The 27,295-nt window shown below is 47.0% G+C and overlaps 1 protein-coding gene across 2 annotated transcripts; it reads left to right on the top strand.

Moving 5' to 3' along the window:
• The first annotated feature begins 431 nt into the window (after positions 1 to 431).
• On the top strand, positions 432 to 25,496 carry PIK3R2 (phosphoinositide-3-kinase regulatory subunit 2). Of its 2 annotated transcripts, none has more exons than XM_007424482.4 (16): positions 432 to 576; positions 5,923 to 6,578; positions 10,501 to 10,593; positions 12,325 to 12,387; positions 13,725 to 13,859; positions 14,575 to 14,779; positions 15,528 to 15,613; positions 16,047 to 16,152; positions 17,380 to 17,478; positions 17,625 to 17,805; positions 18,969 to 19,094; positions 19,205 to 19,347; positions 20,060 to 20,236; positions 20,835 to 20,906; positions 23,100 to 23,270; positions 24,410 to 25,496. In XM_007424482.4, the coding sequence occupies exons 2-16, from the start codon at positions 6,245 to 6,247 to the stop codon at positions 24,600 to 24,602; spliced, it is 2,184 nt and encodes a 727-aa protein (XP_007424544.1). In that variant the 5' UTR covers positions 432 to 576; positions 5,923 to 6,244; the 3' UTR covers positions 24,603 to 25,496. The 2 variants fall into 2 exon arrangements, with proteins under 2 accessions (XP_007424544.1, XP_088005709.1); XM_088149583.1 differs by lacking the exon at positions 432 to 576 and adding an exon at positions 1,067 to 1,090.
• The last annotated feature ends 1,799 nt before the right edge of the window (positions 25,497 to 27,295 follow it).

Below are 27,295 nucleotides of genomic sequence, written 5' to 3' on the forward strand. Positions count from 1 at the left end.
AAAGAGCAGCGTCGCTCAATGGCGAGCAAAACATGTAAAAGTGTCAGCTGCCAGCGATATGCCCAGCAAAGTCCTGGCTAAGAAAAACCTCATTCCCACGATTGCATAATAAAAAGCCTTGCCAGGAAGCATCCCGATTATGCCTTTCTTGCTAAGGCAGGAAATGCTCGGCAGAAGATTAATTAAAGGAACAAACCTAGATAGATTTGCACTCCCCACCCCGCCCCCAGTAGCAGATAGCGAGACCCGCTATCTCTGCAAGCGTTATTTATTTATTTACTGCGGGGAAAGGAAGCGTACAATCCAACTTTTGCAGACAAAAGGACGAATCTCCCTTGGCGTTTGGCTTTTTCGACTCTTCTCGGACGCGCTCGGGCAGAGACTCGTTTCTTTCCGACAACGGCGTTCGGGTGGTTTTTTTCCCCGAAGGAGAGACTTCGGCTATCCTCGGTCTTGTTCGTCTACGCTCGGCCCTTCCCGGTTTTCCCTCTTTCCCTGGGTTGCAGCTGCGTTCCCAGCGCCTGGAGCTGGCTGAAGGGGGGAGACCGAGGAACGCGAGCGCTTCGTGGGCAAAAGGTAAGTTTAAGGGTGCGGGGGGAGGGGAGTTAACTTGATCATTCCACATAGGCTCCCCTGTTTATGGACGGAGAAGAGGGGCCAACCTTTTCCAGCTCAACCGTGCATTGCAAAGTCCTTCCCGGGGGTGTGTGCGAAATTGGTGCCATGCAAATCCACCATTTCCAGTCGTTGCCGGGGGTGCGGGGGGGGGGGGACGATGGGGAAAAAAGAAGGGGCTGTTCTCTGTACTGCAGCCGTCGACTCCTTTGTGCGTATGCGCGGGGGGAACAAGTCTCTCCCCACGCTTTGGGAACAAAATTAAAATAAGGTCTAGCTTTGGGGAATAGGAGCTAGGAAGGGGGACTGTGCGGTAAGGGATGGGGGAGAATTTCAGCTCCTGTTATTTTTTTCTGTGCTACTTCCTTCCCGCTCCCCATATGTGGAAAAAAGGAGGGGGGACTTGTGCATTCCTGTCCCTCCTAATCTACTTGAGCTTTGCGCTGGTACTGGAATGCCCTCTCCAGCCCAGAAGGTACAATAAAATATGTTTTAAAAAATTTTGCAGAAGAACATTGCTTGCGAGGGAGGGAAATCTGTCAGTTGAAGTTGAGGGGACTAGGACCTCCCCCACTAGAGTGCTGTGGCTTGTGGTGGGGAGAGGAGAGGAGGAAACGACTTAAGTGGGGCCTGATGGTCTCTGCGATTTGAATCTGGTTCTTGAACCAAGCCACTGGGCTGGGAGCAGCTGCGCTCACCCTCCCATGATTTCAAAGTAAAAAAAGGGAAGAGGGCGGTTGTATTCCACCACAGTGAATAGTGAGGTTTTGGGTTTTTTTTAAATCAGAACTTCTTTTGCTGAGAGCATCTCTTTGTGGGAGTTAAAAAAGGAATTCCTGGCCTGCTGCACTTCGTCTTTTATTTTCCCTTTTCGACTGTCTTCCATGGGTCAAGAAAAAGGGATAGACAGCTATTCCAGGCTTTTCAGGCACAAGCCAAATCTTTAGGGTGATCCTGGTCGCCAAATGTTTTGGGGCCTAGCGGGCGGCTTGCCTTACAGAAACCGTGGCGTCGTGCTGCGTGGGCTTTTCCAAACTGATTTCTGCTCTTTCGCCATGCTGGTGTTCACTGTTGCAACCTTTGCCCCTGAATTAGTTGCGGCCTCTTGGACCAGCCTTCTTAAATTTGGTGCTGTTTGCCTGTGCTGGGATTGCAGGTGTCAGCATTTGCATGAAAGATACCAGGGTCAGGAAGGTTATCCTGTTGCATTTACTATTCCTGCCTAAGTCTCTCTAATCTCTTTTCCTTCCACCTCCGCTGGAACTACAGTGGGGCTCCCCCATCTAGTGTTCATGTAGTGTCCACATCAAGAACCTAGTCCTCAGTTTTTAAAGTTTATTCCTCTTTATTCCTGATTAGGGCTCTGCCTCTTCCTGCTCCCTGTGTTTTCATAAGCTCACCTGCCATCAAAGCTCTCCTCACCTCCTCAGGCAGCTCCATTTCTTCAGGATCCTTCCCTGAAGCTCCCAGGGCCACCTTCCCTGCTCCCCACTCCTGTTCCAGGCTGTACCCATCCTACGTTCGGTAAATTAAGCCCTCTGGGGCAAGAGACTGTGCCCCTTTTGTGTCTCACACCGCACCTGGTGCTTTCTTCAGCACAAATCCTGGACGAGCTGCCACATCTGTCGTAAAGTTGGGCTTGAGAAGAAGCTGCCTCCCCAAACAGGCTATTCTGAACTGCCGCAGCTGCCCACATTCCAGGCTGCATCTGGCACAGCCAAAATGTCGCTCGCTTGAGCCGGCTTTTCCCCCAGGAGGTTCAGTTGTTTCGCTCCCTTTTGCATCCCACGAAGATGGGCGTCTGAACCATGTACCTCGTCTACTGTTGCAGGAGGAGCCTAAATAAAGGAAATGCCACTCTCCTCTCTCCAAAATAAGTGGGTCCCCAAAAGTTATCTGCTCCATCCCTGGGAAGTTGAAATAGGGGGCCCTTCGGATACTGTTGGAAGGGACTGTGAACAGAAATGAAACAGTTGGGACGCTAGATCAGGAAACCTGGTGCTGTTAGATGCTTTGGGGTTCAACTTTCTTCAGTCCCAACCAACGTGGCTGACGCAAGAGCGTGTGGGCGTTGTAGAAACGGAATCTGGAGGGCTCTGGGTTGCCTATCTGCATGTTAGACTATCTGATGGGAGCATAAGATTTGGAATGGCCCCAAATTTATTTTAAGGAGTGAGGGATGTCAGGTTTTGGTGATTATTCTGCACTAAATTAGGAACTGTGAACAAAGAGCCAATTTCATATGCATCCCATATGGTCTTAATTAAAGTGCAACTATTAAATATGCTGAGGCTAGTGAGGCCCATTTCATGAACTGTGGAGGGGTCAGAGGAGGATACTGTAAAGCCATCGTAGTTCTTGCATATTCGAAGATATTGTAGGAGAAGAGCCTACATGACACCGAGAGACATCCATGGTGTCAAAAAATCAGAAAGACTCTGGTAGCATCTTTTCGGGCTAACAGGCTTGATTAAAAGGCATAAACTGAAGGTGAATCTGATGAAGTGACCTGCAACTCACAAAAGCCTCTGCCTTTTAATCAAATGTGTTCGTCTGAAAAGGTGCCTTTAGATTCCTTTTGATTTGGGGATATTGAAATTTAAAAAAAGTCCCCTGGAGACGTTGAGGTCTACAGAAACAGCCCTTCCTGATTGAGATGGCAAAAATAAACTATTTCAAAGGGACGAGTCGAGAAGGGGTTTAGTTCAAGAGGGTGCAAGTTGTCCAAGAATCATGGATCCGTGTCCAGAATCACAAGGATGGGGATGATCATCCAGAGGTGAATGAGCAATGGATATGAGCAACTGAGATCTTTTCAGGTCTGCTCTCAAGACAGGGACATGAGAACAAAGCTTGCAAGCTTATAAAAGGCGTGCTCGCTTTTCTCTCTCTCTTCTGTAAAATAAGCCTGCCTTTTCTGTTCTGCTACCTGTAGCCACCCTCCTAGTATTTGTATGTTTGAGTGCACTCCCAACCCATTAATACGGTTAAATCAGTGTTGTCCAAACTTGGCCACTTTAAGATGAGTGGACCAACTCCCATGGCTGGCTGGGGAATTCTGGGAGTTGAAGTCCACTCATCTTAAAGTGGCCAAGTTTGGACAACACTGGGTTAAATAGAGATAGAGAAGGCAGCAAAGAAAATGTGAGGGCCCAGACATTGCTGGTTCCCTCTCTCAGCTCAGCAGACAGGAAAGGAGCTGTAAGTAACCAGCCACCATTTTCAGGAAGGTTGATGACAGAAAGAAGGCGCCTACAGAGAATCCGTCTTTGGTGTTCTGGACTATAAAATGGACTCTGAGGGCAAGGTTAAAATAGCTCTTGAGTAGGATTCTTACACTTGTACAGCTGCTCCTTCCAAGCGAGTGAACTGGGAAAGTTAATGGACGTCTTCGGAAGGACATTCTGTCGTTTTAAGAGCCTCTTGAGGGTGCCCGTGGTTTTATGTTAAATTCTGTGAAACCAAAGGTGTAAGCCGTCCAGATATTTGGCATTTAACTTTGACTTGCAGAATTCTCAGCAATGCTGGGGATTGAAGTCAGTATGGGAGATACCCAGGTGGGAGAAGGCTGAATTATGAAAGAAAGGAAATACATTGACTGAAATCAATTAATCACCAAGGTTTTAATCACCAATCACTGCATTTTTGGTCGGACGTGGAGGCCCCTCTTGTGAACCAAAGCCAATCAATTCGAAGCAATACATATTAACATGGGAAGGATCCTGCCAGATCAGATTAAAAGGCCTGTTGTCTCAGGATCCCGGTCTAGACAGAGTAAAAAAAGTAAAGCTCCCTCAAATCAAGATTGACTTTTGGTGACTATGTGAATGTTTCCATGTTGTTTTCTTGGCGGTGGTATGGCATTAGTTTGCTGCTTTTTTTTTTTTCACTTCCTACATTAGCATACAGCCCTGGGGTTTCCTGGTGGTCTCCCATCCAAGTACTAATCCGCTCCACCATGTTAGATAATGCTGAGACTTTAGACAGTGGCCAATCAGAGCCTCAAAGGCTCACATGGAAGCAACACTGTCTACCTTTTTATGTAAGAGAGACTCACAGATACCCTGACACAAGAGCTGGAAGTTTAATTTAACCACCCTGACTATTGCCATTGCTGTTTCCTGATCTAATTCAATTTCTTTTCCAGCCCATTCTCTACCCATAGAGCCTTTTTCTAGGGAGAGTATCAGATTGTTGTATTTGGACAGCAGTTAACAAGACACACACACACACACACCATCCTGTTTAACATATGCAGTAGCAGAGATTGTATAGGCTGGTTTGGGGGAAGGGCTGGTGGGAGATAGCGTTTCCTCGGGTAGAGATTGCAGAGGCACAATAGGGCAGAAGTTCCTCCTGCAGCCTTCTTCGGTCTCCTCACTGGACTTGGTTCAAGTTTTACAAATGTGCATGTGTGTGTGAGTGAGAGTGTGAGAGCATGTGTGAGAGAGCTATTGGCTGAAAGGGGGGAGAGTGAAAGAGAGATGAATTCCAGGCTTCTGTTCCCAGTACAGTGTGAACTTCTAATGCCCTTTGCTGTGGCTTGCTCCAGGCCTCTCCAACCATTTCTTATGCCCTAAATAAATCCATTGTCACACATTTTCTTGCCTGCAAAAAAATACTGAGAATTGAGAGCAGGAAAACTGAGATATCAAGCTTAAGAAGGAGAAGGGAGTTAAAACTTGCCTTGCTCATAACTAATGGGGTGGGAACTGGGACTGCTCCGTGTTGCAGTTGAGAAAACTTATCCCTGTTTTCAGGGATTCAACTGAGAACAAAATCTCAGCTCTCTAACCCCTATCATGCACATCTGGCTGCTTTCACTCCCAATGTTCTGGACTCTCGTTAATGTGCTTTGTGGAATGAAGAGCTGTTCCCCTCCTAGCCTAACAATGGGGTTGCTTGCTCTGAGACCAGCGGTTTGGGGTCCAAGTATTTCATGCTCACCTAAGTGTCCAGGTCTTTCCCTGGTGGTTCTCCTGACTGTTTAATGTACCTGGAGAGAGGTTTCTGGTGCCTCAGACAGCTGTACTTGGACCCCTCTGTCCCTCCATTTTTGCACAACTTATTTCTAGGAACTTTTAGATCTGTGTTTATGGGGGAGACAACCCCCCCGTTGCTTTCTTTCTGCTGTCTTGATGGTGTTTTTCTCTGCTTGTTCTGGGTATTTGCGATTCGGCTGAGCTCTGTTTCTACGAGCTGCTCGGAATACCTCGTAAAGTCAAATATAAGTATTAGCAGTATTGCTAAGGGGGTCTGCTGCTGAACCTGCTTGAGTGACCGTCTCTCCTCCTCCACCTTTTCCAGAGTCCTGCACACCCCAGCTTCCTGCGCAACACCTTTGAGATCCTGAGCTGTCATCGCCTCTCCTCCCCAGCCCACCTGCAAGCGCTGGAGTATGCTCGTCACGTTCTCCCTTTGCTTCATCATCTGGTTGAATCGTGGCTTCAAGTTACGGGAACGGGGCTGTACTTAGGGCCCGGCCGTCCATGCCAGTGGACCCAGGAGAGCGGCTGTTTCACCTTCATGCAGAGCTCTTGAGAGGGTAGTGGGACAGCCATCGACATCCCACCCCTCTCCCTCACTTTTTCCCTTGCCGGTTCGTTTGCGTGGCCTTTTCCAGGGGACCATGGGGAGCACGGAGGGCTTCCAGTATCGGGCCCTCTACCCATACCGCAAGGAGCGCAATGAAGACATCGATCTGTTACCTGGGGACACCTTGGTGGTGAGCAAGGGGGCCTTGCAGTCGCTGGGCTTTAAGGATGGAGATGAGCAGATGCCAAACCAGATTGGCTGGATTCTGGGGGTCAACGAGCGCACCAAACAAAAGGGGGATTTCCCAGGCACCTATGTGGAGTATGTGGGGCCAGTGAAAATCTCCCTCCCGTCCCATCGTCCCAGGGTCACCAGGCCCCTGCCCGCCACTCCTGGAACAGGGGCAGCCCACGCTCCGGAGGAACAAGGTAAGTGCCGCCAGGGTGCCAAATGAGAGCAAGGGCTTGCAAGAAGGAAGGAGAAAGGGAGCCGGTGCGACTTTGGGCCAGGCTTTTGGAAAATGCTGTTCCAGATATGTCCAGTCCAGGGAAGGTTACCAGCAGCAAGAACGCACCATCGTTCATCGTTCTGCTCCAACTAGTTTCCTGGTTCCTGTTAGCTGGACTTGCCACCCACCCCCACAGAGAGAGTAGGTGGGCCCAGCCCCTCTTGGTCTGCTCAGCAGGAACAGCCCAGAGGCTTGAGATGCCCTGCCCATAACAGGTGGTGTCTGCAGGGAGATGGTGCGTGGGTGTGTGGGGTTGTAGCTTGGCCTCAGATTATGGGCCTCGGGGTCATGCACAGCAACTACCACATCAAAGGGCAGGGAGGCGTTTTAGGCTGTCTGAAAAGAAACCGTAAGCTAGCCAAAGGAGTCAGTTTTTCTCATTAGGCTTCCCAGCATTTAACCAGTGCAGAAGAGGAAGTCCTGCCGGGATGTGTCGTCGTAGTGTTAATTGTAAAACCTATTTATGCATTTTTTTTTAATGGACTAACCAGGTGCTCCACGGGGAGCTGCAAATGTTAAAAAGAAGTATGGATTTATTTTTGTAAAAATGCTTATAAATAATGCCAGAAGCAAGGATGTGCGCGTATGAAATTAAACAGTTGACGGATATAGCCATCCCAATTTGGCACTTTCCAAAAAGTAAGGTCTGGATTTCCCAGCCGGCTAAACTGGGGTGTGGTCAAAAATGTGAAGATGGAGGCTGCAGCGCACATAAAAAAGAGGCAGAGCTTTGGTTGCACCATGGCAGTTGCCATCTTGACTTTTTTGACCATACCCTGTGGACACCCCTGTGGCTAAGAATTTTGGAAGTTATGGTCCCCTGCAAAATTGAGGGTGTCTGGTTAGAGAAGGCTGGTCTAAATCCTAACTAAAGAGAAGTGTTCTTTAAACAGCTGACAGTTTTTGTTTCTCAGTAAATGTTTTCCTCCACTCCCATCACCTGAATATCCACATCTTTGGGAGATGATGACTCCTTTCTGATCTTGTAAAACCTTTGTGGCTTCTGCTGCTTTTCAGAATGAGTGACTTGGCTTTCTGCGTACCTTCTGACCTACTCCTAATATAATCCTTGGTCGGTTACGGCCTGAGTTCCCTCTGAACCCCCATCCATGCCCTGCAGTGATGGGTTTTGTAACTTCTTGGCTAGTTCCAAAAAGGCTGAGCAGATGGTGAGAAAATACAATCATCTTCGTGCAGTGCTGGCAGTTAAAGGGTCTATTTCTAGGAAGAAGTTTTGCTTCTTCTCCTTAGCAGGGCAGATGAGAGATTTTTGGGTTTGGAATCCCCACATTTGGGAGATTAAAAATAATTTGAAAAACTTTCTACATCCAGCTTTGGGCCATGGTGGGGGGAAGATGGCTTGAGTGCTCGCTGGAGAAAAAGGAAGGAATAATAATAATAGCAGCAGAAGCAAAATTTTGTCTTGGCCCATTTTTTTCCCAATTTCCCTTAAAAAAAATTCTTATCAAGGTACCTAAGAACAGAATTCTTTACAAACAACCAATATCAGGTTTCCTTCCGGTGTTCTTTTTATCAGTTAATTTTCATTGAAGGAGGGAGACCCAGTGCTGAACCGTTGGAGGGGGAAACGGGCAGCTTGGTGTATGCGTTTTCTGTCTTCTGATCGTTACACACACACACGCACACACGTACAGGCACAGATAAACGTGCATGCATGCACACACTGTTTCACAAGCAGGAATGTGCTGACCTGACATTCTCGGGCTGAGCCAGAGGATTTGTAGCCATCGGGCAGTGGGGCTTGGGGGCCAGAGCTGGCCTAGGGCCAGCTGGCAAAGAAGCAGTCCGGGAGTGTTTCTGGCATTTTTGGAGCAAGGTGACTGACGGTGCTTTGAAAGAGGTAGGAATGGGCTTAAAACCATTTTTCCTGTGGGGTGCAAAGTCGAGCCCGGTGCAGCTGTTTTACAAGGGAGTCCAGCTGACTACCAGGTGCCCAGCAGAGTCTGGAAAGACCAGGCCTTATTTAAATAAAATCAGAAGAATTGGCAAATCATGGTGTGAACTCCCTGCCACTTTTGTGGTCCTTCCAGATTACATCCATTTAAAAAACTTAGAAAACATCCATTAAAAAATCCCCATCGTCTGGGAATGTGGGGTCCCCCCTTGTCACCTTAATCATCCAGCCCTTTTTTTTTTTTTTTTTTTTACCTTGAGCACATTAAAAATGTATATACCCTTTTTGAATCCTTAGAGCCCTTCAGCTATGCCACTTGATAATCCTTGCAACAGTCATTCCAAATATGCCAGTGTTATTATCCCAAATTGCATTCAGAAGGATCCTAACCCCGTAGTCACAAATTGGCTAGGTTTACACAACATACTTGTACCCTAAATTTGAGGTAGCAGTGTCCCACAGTTGTTTGGGGTCACATAACACCCTCAGAGAATGCTGTTTATCATGGTGATCTTGTCAACACATTAAGGCAATCAGTGGATGTCTCATATTGAATCAGAAACTATCCACCCCACTTTTCCGTGGAGCAAAACAGCAAACTTTCTACGTGCTCTACTGTGTAGCAACCTGGAACTACGACCAAGCCTGTTAGCTCACACATGCGCCTGGGCCCATAACCTATCAGGGGATAGGCTTGGAGATGATATCTACTAAACCAGTAGATATGCACAGTGGTAAATAACAAGTCAAACACAGCTGACAGTCCAACAGACTTGTATTTACAATGAGCAAATATGTACAATATAGGCAATGGTCAATTAAACAATCCAAGGTTATACACTTACAGTTCAGCCCGATGTAGCAGTTCAGCAACAGTATTCCCACTCCAAACATCCCCCCCACCCACCCACCCCCCCCCAACAACTTTGCTTGGGATACAGCCTACTGTTATACTTCGGCTATCCAATCACAGCCATCCTTCCTCACCTGAAATGTGTTCTATCATAATGATATACTCCTTAAAGGGAACACTTATGGTGAATACCTAACATTAACCTAATGTCATGTGTTGTATGAACTCAGCCATTGGGCCCCCAAATGGGGTTTTGTGGTTTATAGTTCATTCTCTGCATTGTGATGCTGCGCTAGCTATATTAATAATTATTATTATCAATGGACACTTTTACTTATTTATTTATCAAATTTATACAGCTGCCCATCTCACAAACGTGACTCTGGGCAGAGTACAATAAAACAAACAGTTAAAAACAAGTATAAACAACCATTAGAAACAATTAAACATATACACTTCTCTCATTTGAAAATATCTGAGACTGCTAACGTAATTTGTGAGGTACAGCTGATGAGAGAGTCAAAGTGTACTGAAGCTGTGCCTTAATAGGCAGCTATCAAATACAGTTTCTAATCAGGTACAGGTCATCCCCCCCAAATAATTCTCATAAATACATTGTTTATTTAAAACCAAGGAGAAAGTAGAAAAAATCTTTGGGAGAGAGTTCCATGTTGTTGTTGAAAGTATTGCTAAGTTTATTTATTTATTTATTTATTTATTTGGATTTTGGCGCTGCCCAACTCCAGAACAACTCTAACCCCTCAAAGACGGTACTGTAGTAGCTTCTCTGTTTTTATCAAAATATTGGATTTAGGAATGTTGTGTAAGCCAAGCAAATCAAGGCAACCCGTCTAGAAATTGTCACTTAATGGCAAGGACTGTGGCCCCTGCTATTGCTCCCTAACTCTGAGAGCAGAACAACTGCTTCGTCCATTATAGGACTCCCATTCCCTTCTCTGTGCCATAAAAAAAAAAGGGATTGCACCGAAAAGTTCTTCCATTTTGAGATCTGCTTTTCTCTTTCCCCAAATACCTCAGGCCTTTTGCTGATCTCTCTCTCTCCCCATGTTCCAGGGGGGACACTTCCAGAACTCTCCGAGCAGTTTGCCCCACCAGAGGTTGCCCCACCTCTGCTGTGTAGGCTGGTGGATGTGATTGAGAAGAAAGGTGAGCCAAAGGAGACAGCAGGGTGGCGTGAGGGGTCTTCAGATTTTGGCCAGAGGCAGAGGTGGCAAACTATATAGGAGATGCTGGTACAGTAGAGTCTCGTTTAACCGACCTTCGCTTATCCGACATTCCGTCTTATCCGATGCCCCTAAAAAAAACACAACACGCATAAATCGGCGACGAGAAAAGTGTGCCGGTTGTTTGCAAGCGTGAGTGTACTCTTTCTTGTTGCTCCTGACGGTGCGGTGCCGCAACACAAAAATCGATTGCAACAGGCACAGCGGATCGGGTTTTTTTTTTTTTTTTTTACCGCACTCAATCGTTACTGTGTGTTATCCAACATTTTCGTTTATCCGACGTTCTGCCGGCCCGTTTATGTCAGATAAGCGAGACTCTACTGTATAGGAGAATGGCACGAGGGTGACCTCCTGAAGCTTCTCTACTGAAGTTCAGACAGTCTGGATGGAAGACCAGCTGGGGATGGTGCTTCATACGGGGGATGAGTTACATGATGGAGAGTAAGGAATCAGTGTGATCTAGTGGTTGTGTTTCTCAACCTTGGCAATATTAAGATGTGTGGACTTCAACTCCTAGAATTCCCCAGCCAGCCTTGCTGGCTGGGGAATTCTGGGAGTTGAAGTCCACACATCTTAAAGTTGCCAAGATTGAGAAACACTAGGTTAAGGGGTTGGACTGGTATCAGGGAGATCTAGATTTTTGTCCGTCTTCAACCCCAGAACCTCATGGAGTGACATTAGGCCACTCTCTCAGTCCAACGTACCTCACAGGGTTGTTGTACGGAAAAAATGGAGGGGGGGAGCAGAACACTATGTATGCCTGCTTGAATTCCTGAACAAAAAAGCAAGGTATAAATGTAACCAGTAAGTAAAAGCAAGCAAGCAAATGAACGGCTTAGTAATACCTAATGGAGTATCAATAGCCCTAGTACAGATTTTTTTTTTAGCTATATTAAACTTGTGTTAGTAGTCCTTTGTTTTCTAGGTAGCAGTGCGGGGGGGAATCATGCCATGGAGCTGGTGGCTCAGAGACCCACTGGATTGCTTGTTCAAAAGGGGCCAAAATCAGTCAACAAAGGGATGACAGAGCCCATCTTCTTGAAACCCTGGTTAAAAGCTAGCAAGCTGGGTGCACAGGCAGGATCGGCAGGCGGGAGCGGAGCTGAACAGAGGAATACGTTGGCAGGGCACTTCCTGTGGCTAATTCTCCTAAGGGGGGGGGCACATGGAAAATTCATCTTCCTTCCCTCTTTGGAAGGGCCTATCCCCTGAGATGCTGGCGCTGCTGAGGTTTCCATTCTGTGGCCAAAGTAGACAGACCTCCATGAGACTGTCTTGTGTAACATTTGGAGTTTTGGGCTAGGACTGGGGAGACCAGATTCAGAACCACCTTGAGCTGGGGAAGCTCCCTGGGTGACTTTGGCCCTGTCACTCCCTTTCTGCCTATTCTAACCTTACAGAGTGGTTGGTGTGGGAATGGAATCGGTGCCTTGAGCCCTTGACGGAAAGACGGGACAACAAAGTTTAAATACGAAGATGTGCAGGTGGGCAAACAGGAGAAGAAAGCAGTTCTTCTTCCTAAATGTTCGCCCTACTCCTCCATTTTTATTTCCCAGCCCCCAGAGTGCAGCGTCCCCAGCTCCCTGCCCCCAGGAAGGAAAAAAAAAATCTCCTTTGTGGAGCTAATCCAATCTGCTGTGTGTTACTTTCACAGGGTTAGACAGCAAGATACTCTACAGAACATCTGGCTCCGAACTAAGGCAAGCACTGAGAACCGGTAAGAACCAGTTCTGCGGGGAGCAAGCGAGGCTGATCAGATGGAAGAGATTAGAGGCTGCAGCAGCAGCAGCAGCGTCTGCATTCAGAGCTTCTCAGCCTTCAGTCCCAGGCAGGGAGGGGAGAAGCAAAGGGGTGAGCAGGTAGAGGGGGCAGAGCGCTTCTTTTTGGCTCAAAAGGCTGGAAGGCATCCCATGACCTTGTGAGCCCATTTAGTTTAACTTTCACTCTCTAAATTCAAAAGCAGAGGGAGGCTGGAGGGCTATACCACCCGTCCACAGAGTGTTCTGAATATTTTTCTGTTGGTTGGGGTGGCCGATGTTCTGCAGGCAGAAGATCTCAAGATGTTGCCAAATTGGCCATCTCACCCCAAATGGACTATTTTGACTGGCAGAAAGCCACTCTTGTTCAAGATCTTACTCTACTTGGAAGTATCATGGGTTGGGTTTTCTGCATGCAAAGGAAGAGAAAATATACTAGGGGACTCTCCAATGTTTAGGTCGATGGACACATTTAGAATCTGGGGAGCCTCTTATGGCCTCTCTTGCAAAATGGATGCCACGGTGGAGTGGGGGGTCATGCATTCACAACATAGCTGTTATGGTAGGGATAATCAGTTGCCAAACAACCATTTACCGGAAGAAAAACAGATAAGCTTGCTCTCTGTCACCATCCCCAAGATCCCCACAACATTCCTGGCCATCTCAGCTTACCTTTGTCAGGAAATGGTGGCCCTAGGCTGGTGGGACACATTCCCAGCCCCACTTTTATTTTCTAAACACATCTGTGGTTCATTTTTTAAACTAGCTGACACTTGATGATGCTTTGTTCCTGGATCCCTTGAGCAAGTCAACTTTTGCTTAGATTGGCTGCCATGTTTGTGGATGCCAAAACCACCCGCAGCCATGTTGGTGCCTCTGTGAACTGTCAGCTGCCACGTTTTGAATCCCTTCTACTGACTCATGCAAGTTAGTTTGTGTAACCCGGGAAGCGCTTGCATTAAAAGGAACTTTAAGGACATTTGAAAGTCAAAACACCTAGTAGGTATCATAAAAAATGTCTATGAGCTGCATCTGCTGTTGGTGGGGTGCAAGACTGGATGAAGTGATGAGCCAGTGGGAGTCCAACATGCCCTATTTAAGACCTCTACCATCAAGGCACCAGAAAGTGATGGCGTAGTGCTTGCCTGAGTCCTGCCTGCATTTCCCGTCATCAGAGTAATCTGGAGAGTCAGTGCTGCAAGCTGGGAGATGAATTGGGCCACAATGAACCAGGGTCAGCTTCTGAGTCACTTCCTGGCTCAAATTCCTTTTCTCTCTCATGTTTCTGTCCCTGCAGACTGGCCTGCGACTGGCGATTTGGAGGTCTTGGATGTGCATTCCCTCGGCGAGGCTCTCAAGGGGTATCTGCAAGATCTGCCAACCCCAGTGGTGCCTCCTTGCGTGCAGGCTGAAATCCTACGAGTGCTCCAAGGTAAGGAGAGTTTTTTTTAGGGAAAGGGGAGCTTCGGAGTGGAGGTTTGGGAGGAGAGAGGCATGAATAGCGGCAAGCTGGGACAAAGATCAGGAAATGTGAGATTGGTAGAAGGGATTCTTTTAAAAAAATAAACGCTTGCTTAAAGCCTTTTTGCCCAGCGTTGTACCAGAAAAGGACAGCTGATGTAAAATCAGTAAGAAAGATATTCGTCTCGGCATGCAGGCTTACAGGGTAAAAGACACAGCATAAGAGTCACTGGCCTGAGATGGGCGGCTATATAAATTGAATAAAGAAAGAAAGAAAAGAAAAGAAATGGGTGAGAAGGAAGGAAGGAAGAAAGCAAGCTACACAGGCAGCAGTTCTTAAAGTTACCTAATAGAAACATCTCAGAGACAGGGGAAGCCAAAGAGCTGGTCGGTCAGCAGGACCACCATCCTATCCCGGTTCACTCCCTTGGCTTCAGCCTCTGTTTTCTCAAACGCACTACAGTGATGTGCCCTGTTCCCTTCTGGATTCCCTCCATGATTTCTTCTCCCAGGATTTAATTTGAACGCTTGGTGGGGTTCTGGGTATGTAAGGAGTGCCAGTTTCCTGAGTCTTCCTAGCAGCCATAGACATGTTCCAGTATGCCCAGGGTTTTGGTGCAAAGATGCATGGATTCTCAAGTCTTGCTGTCTTCTCCTTTTGGAAACTGACCCCTGCTCTTCTGTAGATGTTACCCAACCAGAGCTTTGCCAAAAGCAGTTGCTTTCGCTGTTGGAGCCTCCAGCCATGCCATTGCCGCACCTCCTCACCTTCCAGTTCCTGCTGCGGCACTTTTCCAAGGTTGCCGAACAAGCTGAAAGCAATGGATTGTCACCTCGGACCCTGAGTGAGATCTTTGGGGTCCTGCTTCTTCGGCTGCCTCCAGCTGCCAGGTGGGTGACCCCAAATCTTCCACTCTCTCGGAGGAGGGATTCTTCACTTTATAAACACCCTTGGAAGTACAGCAGGGGGGTTGAAAATACAACTGGAATGTTGTCGGGCCAGATGTGGCCAATCCTTGTTTCAAACGGGAGCTAAAGAGATGTTTGGATGTGGGAGGTTCTTTAGATGAGGAAGGAAGACAAGAGAGGTCTCTACAACAGTGGAACAGGCTACCTATGGAGGTTGTGGGTTGCCCATCCCTGGAAGCTTTTAAGAAGAGGCTGGGCAGCAATGTTCCTGGGCATGGTTGAATTGGTTTTGGGCACACTGCCAAGGGTGGCACTACATGGCCCTTGTGGTCCCTTCCAATTCTATGAGAAAGGAGGCTGTCATGTTGCATCTGTGAATTGGGATCCAACAACCAGACAGAAAGCAGGGTTAGCATGGGGTGGGGGTCAGCCAGATACATGGCAGCTTCCGGCATGGAAAGGAATAGCTTACATCAGTGTTTCTCAACCTTGGCAACTTTAAGATACGTGGACTTCAACTCCCAGAATTCCCCAGCCAGCCATGCTGGCTGGGGAATTCTGGGAGTTGAAGTCCACGTATCTTAAAGTTGCCAAGGTTGAGAAACACTGGCCTATACGTTCAGAAATGATTTTCCCAGAGTGAGGAGCTCAATTCCTTTCAATAGCTGAGTCACTAAGCTGCTGTCCAGATGCGCTCAGATGCATAACAGATGCCCTGTTCCTCCTGCAGCTCTGAGACGACACCTGATGTTCCGACTCTCTTCCTGGAGACCTTACTGCAGACAAAGGATACTGAGCCAGACCTTCCCCCTCCAGGTAGGGAACCCTTGCATCCTTGTGCCTGGTGCAGGGGAAGGAATTGTGAGGAGGGGGTGCTTGGCCAAGGAGGCAAGTGGATGTAGTTGGAACAGAGTGGCAACCTTCCCCAGCCATTCCTCCACATGTACTGAACAGCCATGCTGGCTAGGAAGATGAGGGTCCACACATCTGGAGAGCAGCAGGTCGAGGAAGGCTAGAAGTGGGGGGTGGGCGGCAAAAAGCTGACTGCCCAGGCCCCTAGTTCATCAATCCCCTTCAGGGAGGTTGACCCCCCTGCATGTACCTGAAGGGCTTCTCTTCTGCGCTAGGCGTGGGGCGATAGCCGGAGGACTTCACTGGTGAGATACCTTTTCAAAGAGAGCACGGTGGTCCTCCAGGGCAGGGTTGAACAGCGGCTCCCTTTCAGGTAACCTGGCCTTCTCTTTCCCAGCTCTGCCCCCGAAGCCACCCAAGCCGAAGCCTGCAGCAGCCTCCCTAACCAACGGGAATGGCACAACCCTCCAGGACGCAGAGTGGTATTGGGGGGACATCTCCAGGTAAGCGAGCTGGAACCCAGCATGGGAGGTTGGTGGGAGGTACAGTTGGCTCCACACTTGTGGCTCTTTTGATAAACCGTTCAGTCGTTAATTCAACTGTAAATGAGTTTGCCAGTCTCTCTCCTGTCAAAATGGCAACTCCAGTTCTTTGTAGGAACCCGTTTAAAGGGTGAGATTTGGAGCCTCGCAGAAGGTGATGCCTCCTTGTGGATCCTGAGAGTCAGGCACTCCTTGGCAACTAAAGTGCTGGATCCTCTGTGTCCCACCTGCCATTTCCTTGGGGCTGTAGAAGAATTGGGTAGAGTCGCTTTGTGTGAGATGGGCGGCTATATAAATGTGACAGCCAGACAGACAGACAGACAGACAGAATGAATCTCACTCCTGGAAAGCCAGGGTTGGCACAATCATTCGAAGAACAATATTGCAAAACCTAGGCCAAGTTCTCAATGTACTACAAAGCTTGTTGAGGGCCTCCAGCCAGTCACTGTCTCTCCACCCAACCTACCTTGTGGGGTTGTTGAGGATAAAATAAAATCTGGGGGGGCTCTTTTAGAGGAGAAAATTAGGGAGGTGGGGCATCAAGTAGCAACTAAATGGTGGTTCCCTGTGTGTGGGGGTGCATGTATGCATGCACCCTCACACACATACACACACACACAATTAATTTCTTTTGAGGCTTGTTTTGTTTATTCCTCCTGAGACATGATATCTCCATTTTCCTTTCCTGTGTAAGGAGGGAATTTGAACTTTCCTTCCCTCTCTCCCAACTCCATGTGGGCCTTTCCCACAATTCTTGACACCTTCAAAAGAGGGCCATGTCATTCTCCATTTCTCTTAGCCCATGGCTAGCCAATTGCACCCTTCTCCTGCTCTTCTCTTTTCACAGATAGGGTATCAGAGGAAAAAAAATAGAGCAGACTGACAGGGTAGAGAGGGTCCAGAAGGGCTGGTTGGTTGGCTGATTGGTTGATTGTTTCTTGCTTTTTAAAATGTAAGTTTCCCAGAATCATTTGGAGTTGGGCGGCCTTTAAATTATATAAACAAACAAACATTTAACAAATGTATATGGCCACCCAGGTTAAGCAAATAACTCTGGTTGAGATGTCAGCTTCCAGATGAGGCCTGGAGCTTCCAAGGGCTCTTCGCAACGTTGCCACCATGTCCACATATCTTTGTGTGTATGGAGACAGCACTGAAATGATCCAAATCTTCCCACCTCTTTTTCAGGGAGGAAGTGAATGAAAAACTCCGAGACACTCCTGATGGTACCTTCCTGGTGAGAGATGCTTCTAGCAAGATCCAGGGTGAATATACACTGACCCTCCGGTGAGCCCCAGTTTAACCTGGATGGAGGGCTGCTTTAAAGAGGACGAGGGCCAGGACGTGCACCGGGGAAGGAGAGGGGGCCGAGGGATGGTGTGTTGCTTCCAAGCTTCAATGGGCTGAGCGTCGTATCCTCTCTGTCTTTACAGGAAAGGGGGAAACAACAAATTGATCAAGATTTTCCACCGGGAAGGCAAATACGGCTTCTCAGAGCCGCTGACCTTTGGCTCTGTGGTGGAACTCATCAACCACTACCGGCACGAGTCCCTGGCCCAGTACAATGCCAAGCTGGACACTCGGTTGCTGTACCCAATCTCCAAGTACCAGCAGGTAAGATGTGGTTGTCGCTCATGGTGCACCAACGGAGCAGGCCTCCATCAGAAACAGGATGCTGGATGACCTGAGTGCTTCCTGAGTGGAAGGAACTTGGCTGATCTGAAGCGGGTAGAGATACTGATTATGGCTGCTAAGTGAAATGTCTTCCTCAAGAGGCAGTCTGCCTCTGGATTTCAAGGACTGAAGGGGAAGACAACTATTTATTTTATTTTTATTTATTTATTAAATTTCTCACCCACCCATCTCCCCCCAATGGGGAAACTCTGGGTGAACTATCTTCATCTTCTCCTTGGTATTCATCTCATTGGAGTGCACAGCTGGCCCATGGTCCAAACGGGACTTTGGTCTGTATTTACGATCCAAAGGTTAGGCAGATTCATAGGGGAGGACAATTTATCTCCAATCACTAGTTGAGGTAACTAAACAAAGCCTCCATATCTAGCAGCAGTCTGCCTTTGTATGCTAATTGTGCAGAAGGAGCAATATGGAGGGAGAAGAGTTGTTTTCTAGGTTTTTTTTTTTTTTACTGTGCTGTTTTTTTTACTGCCCCCACTGCCGCCTCCTTTTTGGAAAGAAAATGCTGAGCTAGATACCTGATCTGCTAGAGCCGTTAAATTTTAAGAAATGGATTTAGATTAATATATCAGGGAGTGGCATTCAGTAGCAATTAACCATGGCAGTCTTAGATGCTCGCTATCCTGGCAACCTGGAAGTATGATGTGCAACTATTTCCATTATTCCTAAATTTGGAGAGCAGCAGATTTGAAAAGTCTGTCTTGGGTGATCAGACACCGATCTCCCCACTGAAGAACTGGTCTGCTGGCCTCACCAATTTTCTGAAAAGAACATGGAAAAGGGAGGGATATGCGAGCAATTCACTGCTGGAACAAAGAAGGGAAAAGTGGCTTTCCCCGAACTAAAGAGGAGCCAAGAATCTTAAAACCCAGGAAGGTTAAATTACAGAAAGTTGCCAGCTCTGCTTTTCCCAGAGCAATTAAGCTAGCTGCCTTAAGGAGGCCTTTTTTCTTTAAAGAGAAACTTGGCAAAGTATTTTGAAGTATCTTGCTTTGGGGCAGGAGGCTCCCTGATGAACTTCTCACATATCATTTCCAGGGTTGGTAACGGTAATTCTCTTAATCTTTGTTCTGCTTTGGCAGGACCAGGTGGTGAAGGAGGACAGTGTGGAGGCTGTTGGGGAGCAGCTGAAAGTCTATCACCAGCAGTACCAGGACAAGAGCCGCGAATACGACCTTCTGTATGAAGAATACACACGCACCTCGCAGGTACCTAAAGCCTGTCCAAGCGCACGCTTGCTCCCTATTTCTTGCAGGCCTCCTGTGCCAACATAGTGCTTCCTCTTGAATTCATCGCCCTCCTTCTCCCTCCTGCCCAGGAACTGCAGATGAAACGGACGGCCATCGAGGCCTTCAATGAAACCATCAAGATCTTTGAAGAGCAGTGCCAGACGCAGGAGAAATGCAGCCGGGACTATGTGGAGCGCTTCCGGCGAGAAGGGAATGAGAAGGAGTTGCAACGGTGAGATCCTTTCAGAATAGGGCTAGACAGGCTTATGTGTCTTTCTTTTTTCCAGCCCAGCGGGCTGAACTCCACAAAGGAGGCTTGGCCCAGAACAAAGAAGTGGGTGGGGCCTGGACAAAAAAATAATTTTCCGGTTAATTAAAATGGATGAAATACAGTTAATATGGTTAATCCCATGTGTTTAATTTTCCCCAGCTGTCCAATTAAAACTTAGAATTTGCTGGCAATTCTTGGCGCTCTGTGGCCTTTCCAAATGCTTTTAATGTGGGGCCCAGGTGACCTACAAGTCTCAGGCCATGCGCCTGTGGGCTAGGCAGTGGTGGATAAGGACACCGGCACCTTACAGGTTTCTGTGCCACCCGCAAGATCATTCCCACGTCAGCTTCTTTGCTAAATTTCTATCCTGCTTCTTCAGTCCTCCGACAGTGGGTGGCCAAATGTGGCTGAGTTCGAAAAATCCCAGTAGGATTAGGCCTGGTATTTGGATGGGAAAGCACCAGGAAACCCAGGATTGTAGGTTAGACGGGAAAATAACATAAAAATCCAGAAAAGGAGTGACAAACCACTTCTGTACTGTTGTCAAGAAGGCAATGTGGCTGTATCGAAACTTGTGGGAGAGTTTCTCCTTTTTACCGTGTTCCCATCCTAGCAGGGCAACTTCCGAGCCTCTCTTGCTTGCCTAACAGCCTGTCCCTCTCTTTTTTCCTAGGATCCTGATGAATTCAGAAAAGCTGAAGTCTCGCATTACCGAAATTCATGACAGCAAGATGAAGCTGGAGCAGGACCTCAAGCAGCAGGCCTCCGAAAACCGGGAGATCGACAAGCGCATGAACAGCCTTAAACCTGACTTGTTGCAGCTGCGCAAACTCCGTGACCAGTACCTAGTGTATGTGCTCTTCGTGCTCATCCTAGAAATACAAGCGTAAATGTGTTTTAAAATCTGCCTCCCGCAACCTGGAGCTCTCCCAATGGGTTGGACTTCTGTAATTTCCAGCTGTCTTTCTGATAGTGTACTCCTGCCCCCCAGTGGCCTCTCTGTAAAATGCAAGTGCTGTCATAATTCAGTGTTAGGCAAGCACAGACTTGATTGCTACCGTGTGTGATAGTTAAAAGCCTGAGAAAGGTGCTGATGAAAGCTGACCAGTGTGGGCTTCATTTATTTGAAGGAATGCATGGCCTGTCCGTAAAATATTATTTTCCAAGTTAGCTGACAGAACATCAAGTTAACACGCCCTAGTGACAGCTAAGATTACAACAAAAGTAATAATTAAAAACAATTCTTTTAACAGTTAGAATTTTTCCAACGCATTTGGGTAATACAAATAATTACCTTTTTATAAGTATCCTCCAATGCCTTCTTGATGTGGTTGGCATTTTCATTCTAATTTACTAGGTTTGCTGCAGCCTGGAAGAACAGCTCTGTTTGTGTCCCTTAAATGCTGTTTAAGAATGAGCCGTTTCCTTTTCCTTTTTTGTGCCTCCAGATGGTTGACCCAGAAGGGGACTCGTCAGAAGAAGATCAATGAATGGCTTGGCATCAAGAGTGAAACTGAGGAGTAAGTGGCTCCATTCTTATTCCACTTTGAGAGGGCTCGTCATCTCAAAGCTTATGGACAGGGGACTGTTTTGCATTGAGGAGGTTCCAGATTGAAACCCTGGTGTGTCCGGTTGCAAATGGCCAGCTAGCAGGTGATTGGAAAGGTGTCTCTGTACCAGAGACTTCGAGGAGCTTCCTAATCTTCTGCAACCTGATCTGTCCCGTAGGAGATCTAGCTTTAATTCCCCAATGGGGAACCCAACCCTGTTCAATAAGAGAGTGCTTACATGTAGTCCTTGACCTATGACCATGCGTTCAGCGACTGTTTGAAGTTATTGATGGTGCTGAAAAAAGTGACTAACAACCAGTCCTTGCACTTAACGACCGTTGCAGCGTCCCCATGGTCACATGATCAAAATTTGGGCACTTGGCAACCGGCATATATTTATGTTGGTTGCAGCATCCCAGGGTCGTGTGATTGACATTTGCAACCTTCCCAGCCAACTTCTGACAAGCAAAATCAATGGGGAATCACATGATTCACTTAATGACCACTTGATTTGCTTAACAACCACAGTGATTCACTTAACCACCACTGCAAAAAATGCCGTAAAATCAGGTACGGTCATATGATGCCTTGCTTGATGACTGTACCACTTAACAATGAATTTTCCGGTTCCTATTGTGGTCGTAAGTCAAGGACTACCTGTATTTTGTTTGCAGCAGTTCAAATCCTGACATCCCCAGTTAAAAGGAATATTACCAAGATCTAGCTAGTTGCGGATGGCAGGGATGCCCTCTTGGTGTGCTATCCCAGGTTTTGAGTCCAGCGTCAACCGCAACACCAAGGAATGGGGAGAGGAGTGGCAGTCCTCCTGAGGGAAAATCTAATGGTGACCAGGGATGCTGTGCCCAAGGAGTTGGGCTGTGAGCGCCTATTTACATTGTACTGCAGGACAAGCTTGCACTGTTGCTGGAGTACCATCTCCCATGATGGGTGGCAGAATCCCTTCCATAAGACCTCATTGTTGGTTTGGGTTGGAGTGTCAATTTCCATGCCTTGGGATGGGGTTTGGAGTTGCTTGGTGACCTGACAGAGGAGGTGGCTATTAACCTTTGGGTGTGCTTCCTCTGAAGTTTGTTTCTGCCTCCTGTAGGGCGCCTGTAGGACGGGGAAAGCCATTAAATGGGCCTTTCTCAGTGCCTTGAATTCAAATAGATGCTAGAGAGTTTCCCAACAATCTGGCTTGGTACCTGGATATCTGCAAGGCAGTCTGGATCCTGGATCCTACTCTTTGAGTTGGAAAGCTGCTGGATCCTCTCCTGCGAGAGATCTGGGGTGGGGGTGGAACTAGGAATTTCTGTTTTGCTGTGCTGGCGCCCACATTAGGAAGTACGCTTCCACCAGAAATCTGAATGGCACCGTTGCCCCCGACCTTCAGAAAAGCTATTAAAACAAAGCTGTTCAAGAGAGCCTTTAATTATGATCTAGCTGTCAGACCGCCTAACATCTTAATGTGAAAATGAATAGTTAAATGATGTGTTGGCTTTAATTAATTTATTATTTAGGTATTGCTTTTTCTTCCTTTTTGGTTTTGGTTATTACGGGACATCACCATGAGCTCTTTTGGAATGTGGGGGTATAAAATATTGTCATGAATTAATAATAAATAAAAGGATCAGATAGCACAATTGGGCATGGACTCTACAATCAGTCGTGGCCTGTCGTCTCTGTCCGATATGAAGTCAGCACATTGGTCCACCAGGTTAGAGTAGTACCAGCTTTCAAAGGTTTTGAGCAACCCTACAATAAAATACAAAGTTCTTGGGATTGACTTCTGTGCTGTAGGTCTCTTTTTCGTTTTACGTGCTCTTGGAAGTCCACCATGGCTTGGGCTCTTAGGGAAGGAGATTGCTACCATGTAAAAGGACAGGATGTTCTCTAGTAACATCTCATCTCTAGGAAGTGGAGAATAGGGGGTGGTCACTGGTGTTTTGGGGGCCATAGGAAGTATCTTGATACAAATCGAAGTGCAGGATTATGCCAATGTGTTCAGGACTCTGGCAAGAAGGCTGTGGGATTCTCTGTTGGCAGTGGCACAGGGAGGGGTAGAATTTGCCTCTGGAAGGGCAGTCCTTTCCTCCAGAGCTCCTCTCGTGGAAACTGGCCAGGCTTCCCCGCTGGGTTCTCATCATTAGTTCTTCCTTGCAGCCAATACTCCATGATGGAGGATGAAGAAGAGTTGCCCCACCATGATGAGCGGACGTGGTATGTAGGCAAGATCAACCGCACCCAGGCGGAGGAAATGCTGGCGGGCAAGCGCGATGGAACCTTTCTTATTCGGGAGAGCAGCCAGCGAGGGTGCTACGCCTGCTCCGTTGTGTGAGTCGTCTTAAGAATTTTTGATTCCTTTAAAAACCCAGCTTCCTTAATTTTAGTTGACTTAATTGGATAATCAGCTGACTTGAATTAGTATGTGCCTGTATGGTGGTGAAACCCAGATGCAGCCTTCCTTCATTTTTTGTTATGATGTAGCCAATATTCTCTGAAAGGTGTTCTGTGTCACACAGAAAGAGATGCCTCTTCCAAGATGCTCTTCTTTGTAACACCTAAAAGTATTCATTGTTATTCAGTGCATCCTCTTTCAGAAATGGCCAGTGGCATGCATTACTTTATTTACTGATTTCTCTTGCAAAACTATATGGCCACCCATCTTAATCAAATAATTCCAACAATCGACAAGAACAAAAACAAAACACACATATAAAAACTGTAAAAAAGAACAATAAAAAGCTCCTGAAGGCACCTTAGAAGAGGCAGTACTTGTTCTCTATCACCCAATCCAAAATGCCTCTTCAAAAAAACTTGAGCATTTATGACCTGCATTTTCTTTAGATGTTGCATTTGTCTTTTTTGTTTACTTTAATATTTAACAAATACAGGTAGTTCTCGCTTAGCAACCACTCGTTCAGCGACCGTTTGAAGTTATGATGGCACTGAACGAGGAGACTTATAACCGGTCCTTGAAGTTGCAGCCATTGCAGCGTCCCCATGGTCACATGATCACAATTCAGTCCTTGGCAACCAGTATGCAATTACGAGAGTTGCCGCATCCCACGGTCACGTGATTGCCATTTGCGACCTTCACTGCCAGCTTCCGACAAGCAAATCAACGGGAAAGCTGGCAGGAAGTTGCAAGTCAGGGTCACGTGATGTTGTGCTTAACGACTGTGTGTGATTCCTTAATGACTGGAACTACCATCATAAGTTGGCATAGTCACATGATTTTTCGCTTTACGCCCGCATCACTTAGCGACAGAATTCCTGGTCCCAGTTATGGTTGTTAACTGAGGACTACTTGTACTGCCAAGACATTTTCAATATTACTTCTAGTAATACCACATCTTGGATAACATCCACCTTCTCTCTCTTCCCCTGTGCCCCCAGTTGTCCCTCAGTGCCTTTATGTTTTTCTTTTTCTTTCTCAAGCAATGCGTAATGATGTTTTCTTGTTCTTGTAGTGTGGATGGAGACACCAAACACTGCGTGATTTACAAGACGGCGACAGGCTACGGCTTTGCAGAACCTTACAACCTCTACGCCTCGCTTAAGGAGTTGGTTTTGCACTACAAGCACACCTCCCTCGTGCAGCACAATGACTCACTTAATGTCACGCTGGCACACCCCATCCTCTCCCAGCCTCCACCAAGATGAATGCTTGCATTCCCTTCCCTACCACTTCCCATTTCTCACCCTTCCAGAATCTCTGATAAATGGCCTGCCTTTTCCTTGACTGCCCATGGGATCAAAAGCCCTTCAGAGTTCCTTCCTGTGTTCACACTTAACTGTGCCCATTTCTCAATATCTTGCTTTCTATCAATGGCTCTCATCCTCAAGTTCATTTTCCTGCCTACCCTCCTTCCTCCAGGCCAGTGTTTTTCAACCTTGGCAACTTAAAGATGCAGGGACTTCAACTCGGGATGCTGGCTGGGGAATTCTGGGCATTGAAGTCCCTGCATCTTCAAGTTGCCAAGGCTGACAAACACTGTTCTGGGCCAATGTTTTTTTTACATTTGCTGGTGCATTTTGAAGAAGCTCTCTAGATCCTTTCTTCACATTCCCCTAGTGGCTTTTTTGGTACTAGGAAACTTAACTTACACCCCTGTGCACAATCTCAGCAGGGAAGCTGTTCTTGGAAAAAGGTGCTTCTGTGGGCTGGCAACCCTTAAGAACTCAAGGAGAGGCCATTATTTCCTTTCCTCTTTTTCTCTCTCCTGGATTTGCCTGGGAAGGACAGGATGAGACGGTTGAGAGCTCTTCTGGCCTTGCACCCATGTTGGCATCCACTCGGCACAGCTCAGTCTGCTTTGCAGTGACTCTCCCCCCCGTGTCAGTTTCCCTTCCTTCCCCAGTGTACAGTAATATGTCAGTGATTGGTTTAGCTTCCTGTGCAGCTGCTTCTGTTCTTAAATATGCAAAAATGGAAGGCAAAAAAGAAAACTCTATTATTATAGTGGTCTTTGGAAGCTCTGTGTGAGGCTTCCTCCCCGCCTCCTGCCTTGCTTTCCAAGCACTTTACCTGCTGCTGAATGGGGGGGGGGGGGGGGGCGGAATGAAGCAGATTCAAACGCCCTCGCACTTCACCCTGTTCCAATGGTTCCTTTAACCAAGATGCAGACCCTGCCTCTTGAATTCTTTGAACGCCGATGCTGAGGTTAGCAAGGTAAGCTGGAGATCCACAGCCTTCCCTTAGTGGCTGTGTGTGAGGTGAGACAAGGTGTAGCATCCTTCTGGTGGGGCTCCGCTTCAGCATCCCGACTGGTCCTGCTGCTCAGGGCTGTCTCTGTCCATCTTTCTGGATGAACCTGGAGATTGGTGGCTCAACTGCATGCTCTTTGGCCTCAAGCCATAAACTCATTTATGACGCACGCCCAAAAGGAAGGGGAGGGAGGAAGCGATCCTTGTTTTTCACAAGTAGGCTTCCTCCACCTGTAATACCCTGGCCTGCTTTCTGTAATGATTGGAAATGGAAATGGCTTCCATTTCCAAGAGCTGGTCTTAAGCCATTTGATCAGTACAACCCATATCACACACACCCCTTGTGATTTCTGTCTCGTATGCGAACATGCAGTGATCTTTGGTCTGAGCTTGCATCAATAAGCACTCTATCCTTTGTCTTCCTAACAAAACCCCTTTCTGACACCGTCGCTGACCTCTAGCAAAGGAGGGATTTGGTGGTTGGTTTGTTTTTTAATTCTCATTCTTCCCATTTAGCAAGGAGGAGGGCTCTTTCTTGGTTCACAGCCATACGCCCCCCTGGATCTGCAAGATCCTCCCATGCGGAACAGAGCAAACTCGAGTGAATGGATTCCAGCAGCAAAAATTTTCTTTCGTGTTCTTATTCTAGATATATGCAATAATACCAAACGCCTCTCTTTTTTCCCTTCCTCACATCATTCCAGCCATACTTTCCAGGCTCCTTCACTTTAAAAAGGAAACAAATGTTTATTGAATCATTGTAAGCTCCAGTATTTGCGTCAGAATTTGTTACTGTAAGATAAAAAGAAAATTAAAAGTTTTGTACGGTACTTCCATATTAAAAAAAATAAAATAAAATGAAATGTGTTAATGCAAAATTGCATGTGCTTCTCTTTCTCTCTCTGCCCCTTACATGTTTGGTTCTTAAAATGGAAAAAATAATTCAACTTTTTTTTTTTTTTTAATTTGTGGAGGGCTTGAGGACTGGGCTTCAAGGCTGGTGAACCAAGACCAAGACTGACTAGTAATAACTTTTAAAGAACTTTTCTTCTTGAGAAGGAAGCGGGTGGATGTTTTTTGTAGAAAAACAGAAGTGAAAAATGATGTTCCTGCATATAGGTCAGGGGTCTCAAACCATAACAACTGCCAACCCCTGATGCCTGCAACACTGGTGTCATTTCATACATTGATACAGAAGTTAAAAATGAAGATGTGTATGGCATTAAATGTAATTTTATTCCTTTAACTTAAATGCTTCATTTTGGCCACTTAGCTGGCAGTTTTTTCATTAACCAGAACAATATTTGGCTTTGTTTCTGGGTTGGTACATATTATTTTTCGAGACAATGCACAGGAAGATTTAATTTAGGAAGCCCATCCCACCAAGACCTACCCCAATTCTCCTCCTCTTTTTCTTTTTCCATGCCTGGCACAGTCCATCCCCCTAACAGAAAGATCTCCCGCCTCCTGGGCTGGCAGAGAGACCCTTAAGAGCTGGATAGCCAGATCCCGCCTTCCTGCTTTGTCTCGGCTCCCCACTGTCACTGCCTGCCTGAAGATCCCGGCACCACCTGAGAAGCAGTGCCCACCACTGGCTTCGAGAGTCAACAGTTCCTGGAGGCTGGTGGCATGGGTCAGCCAACCGCCTT

This window comes from Python bivittatus, unplaced genomic scaffold (genome assembly GCF_059951505.1).
Source record: "Python bivittatus isolate LINGU-HERP-01145 unplaced genomic scaffold, Pbiv_v1 ctg000580_np1212, whole genome shotgun sequence".
Classification (NCBI taxonomy): Eukaryota; Metazoa; Chordata; class Lepidosauria; order Squamata; family Pythonidae; genus Python; species Python bivittatus.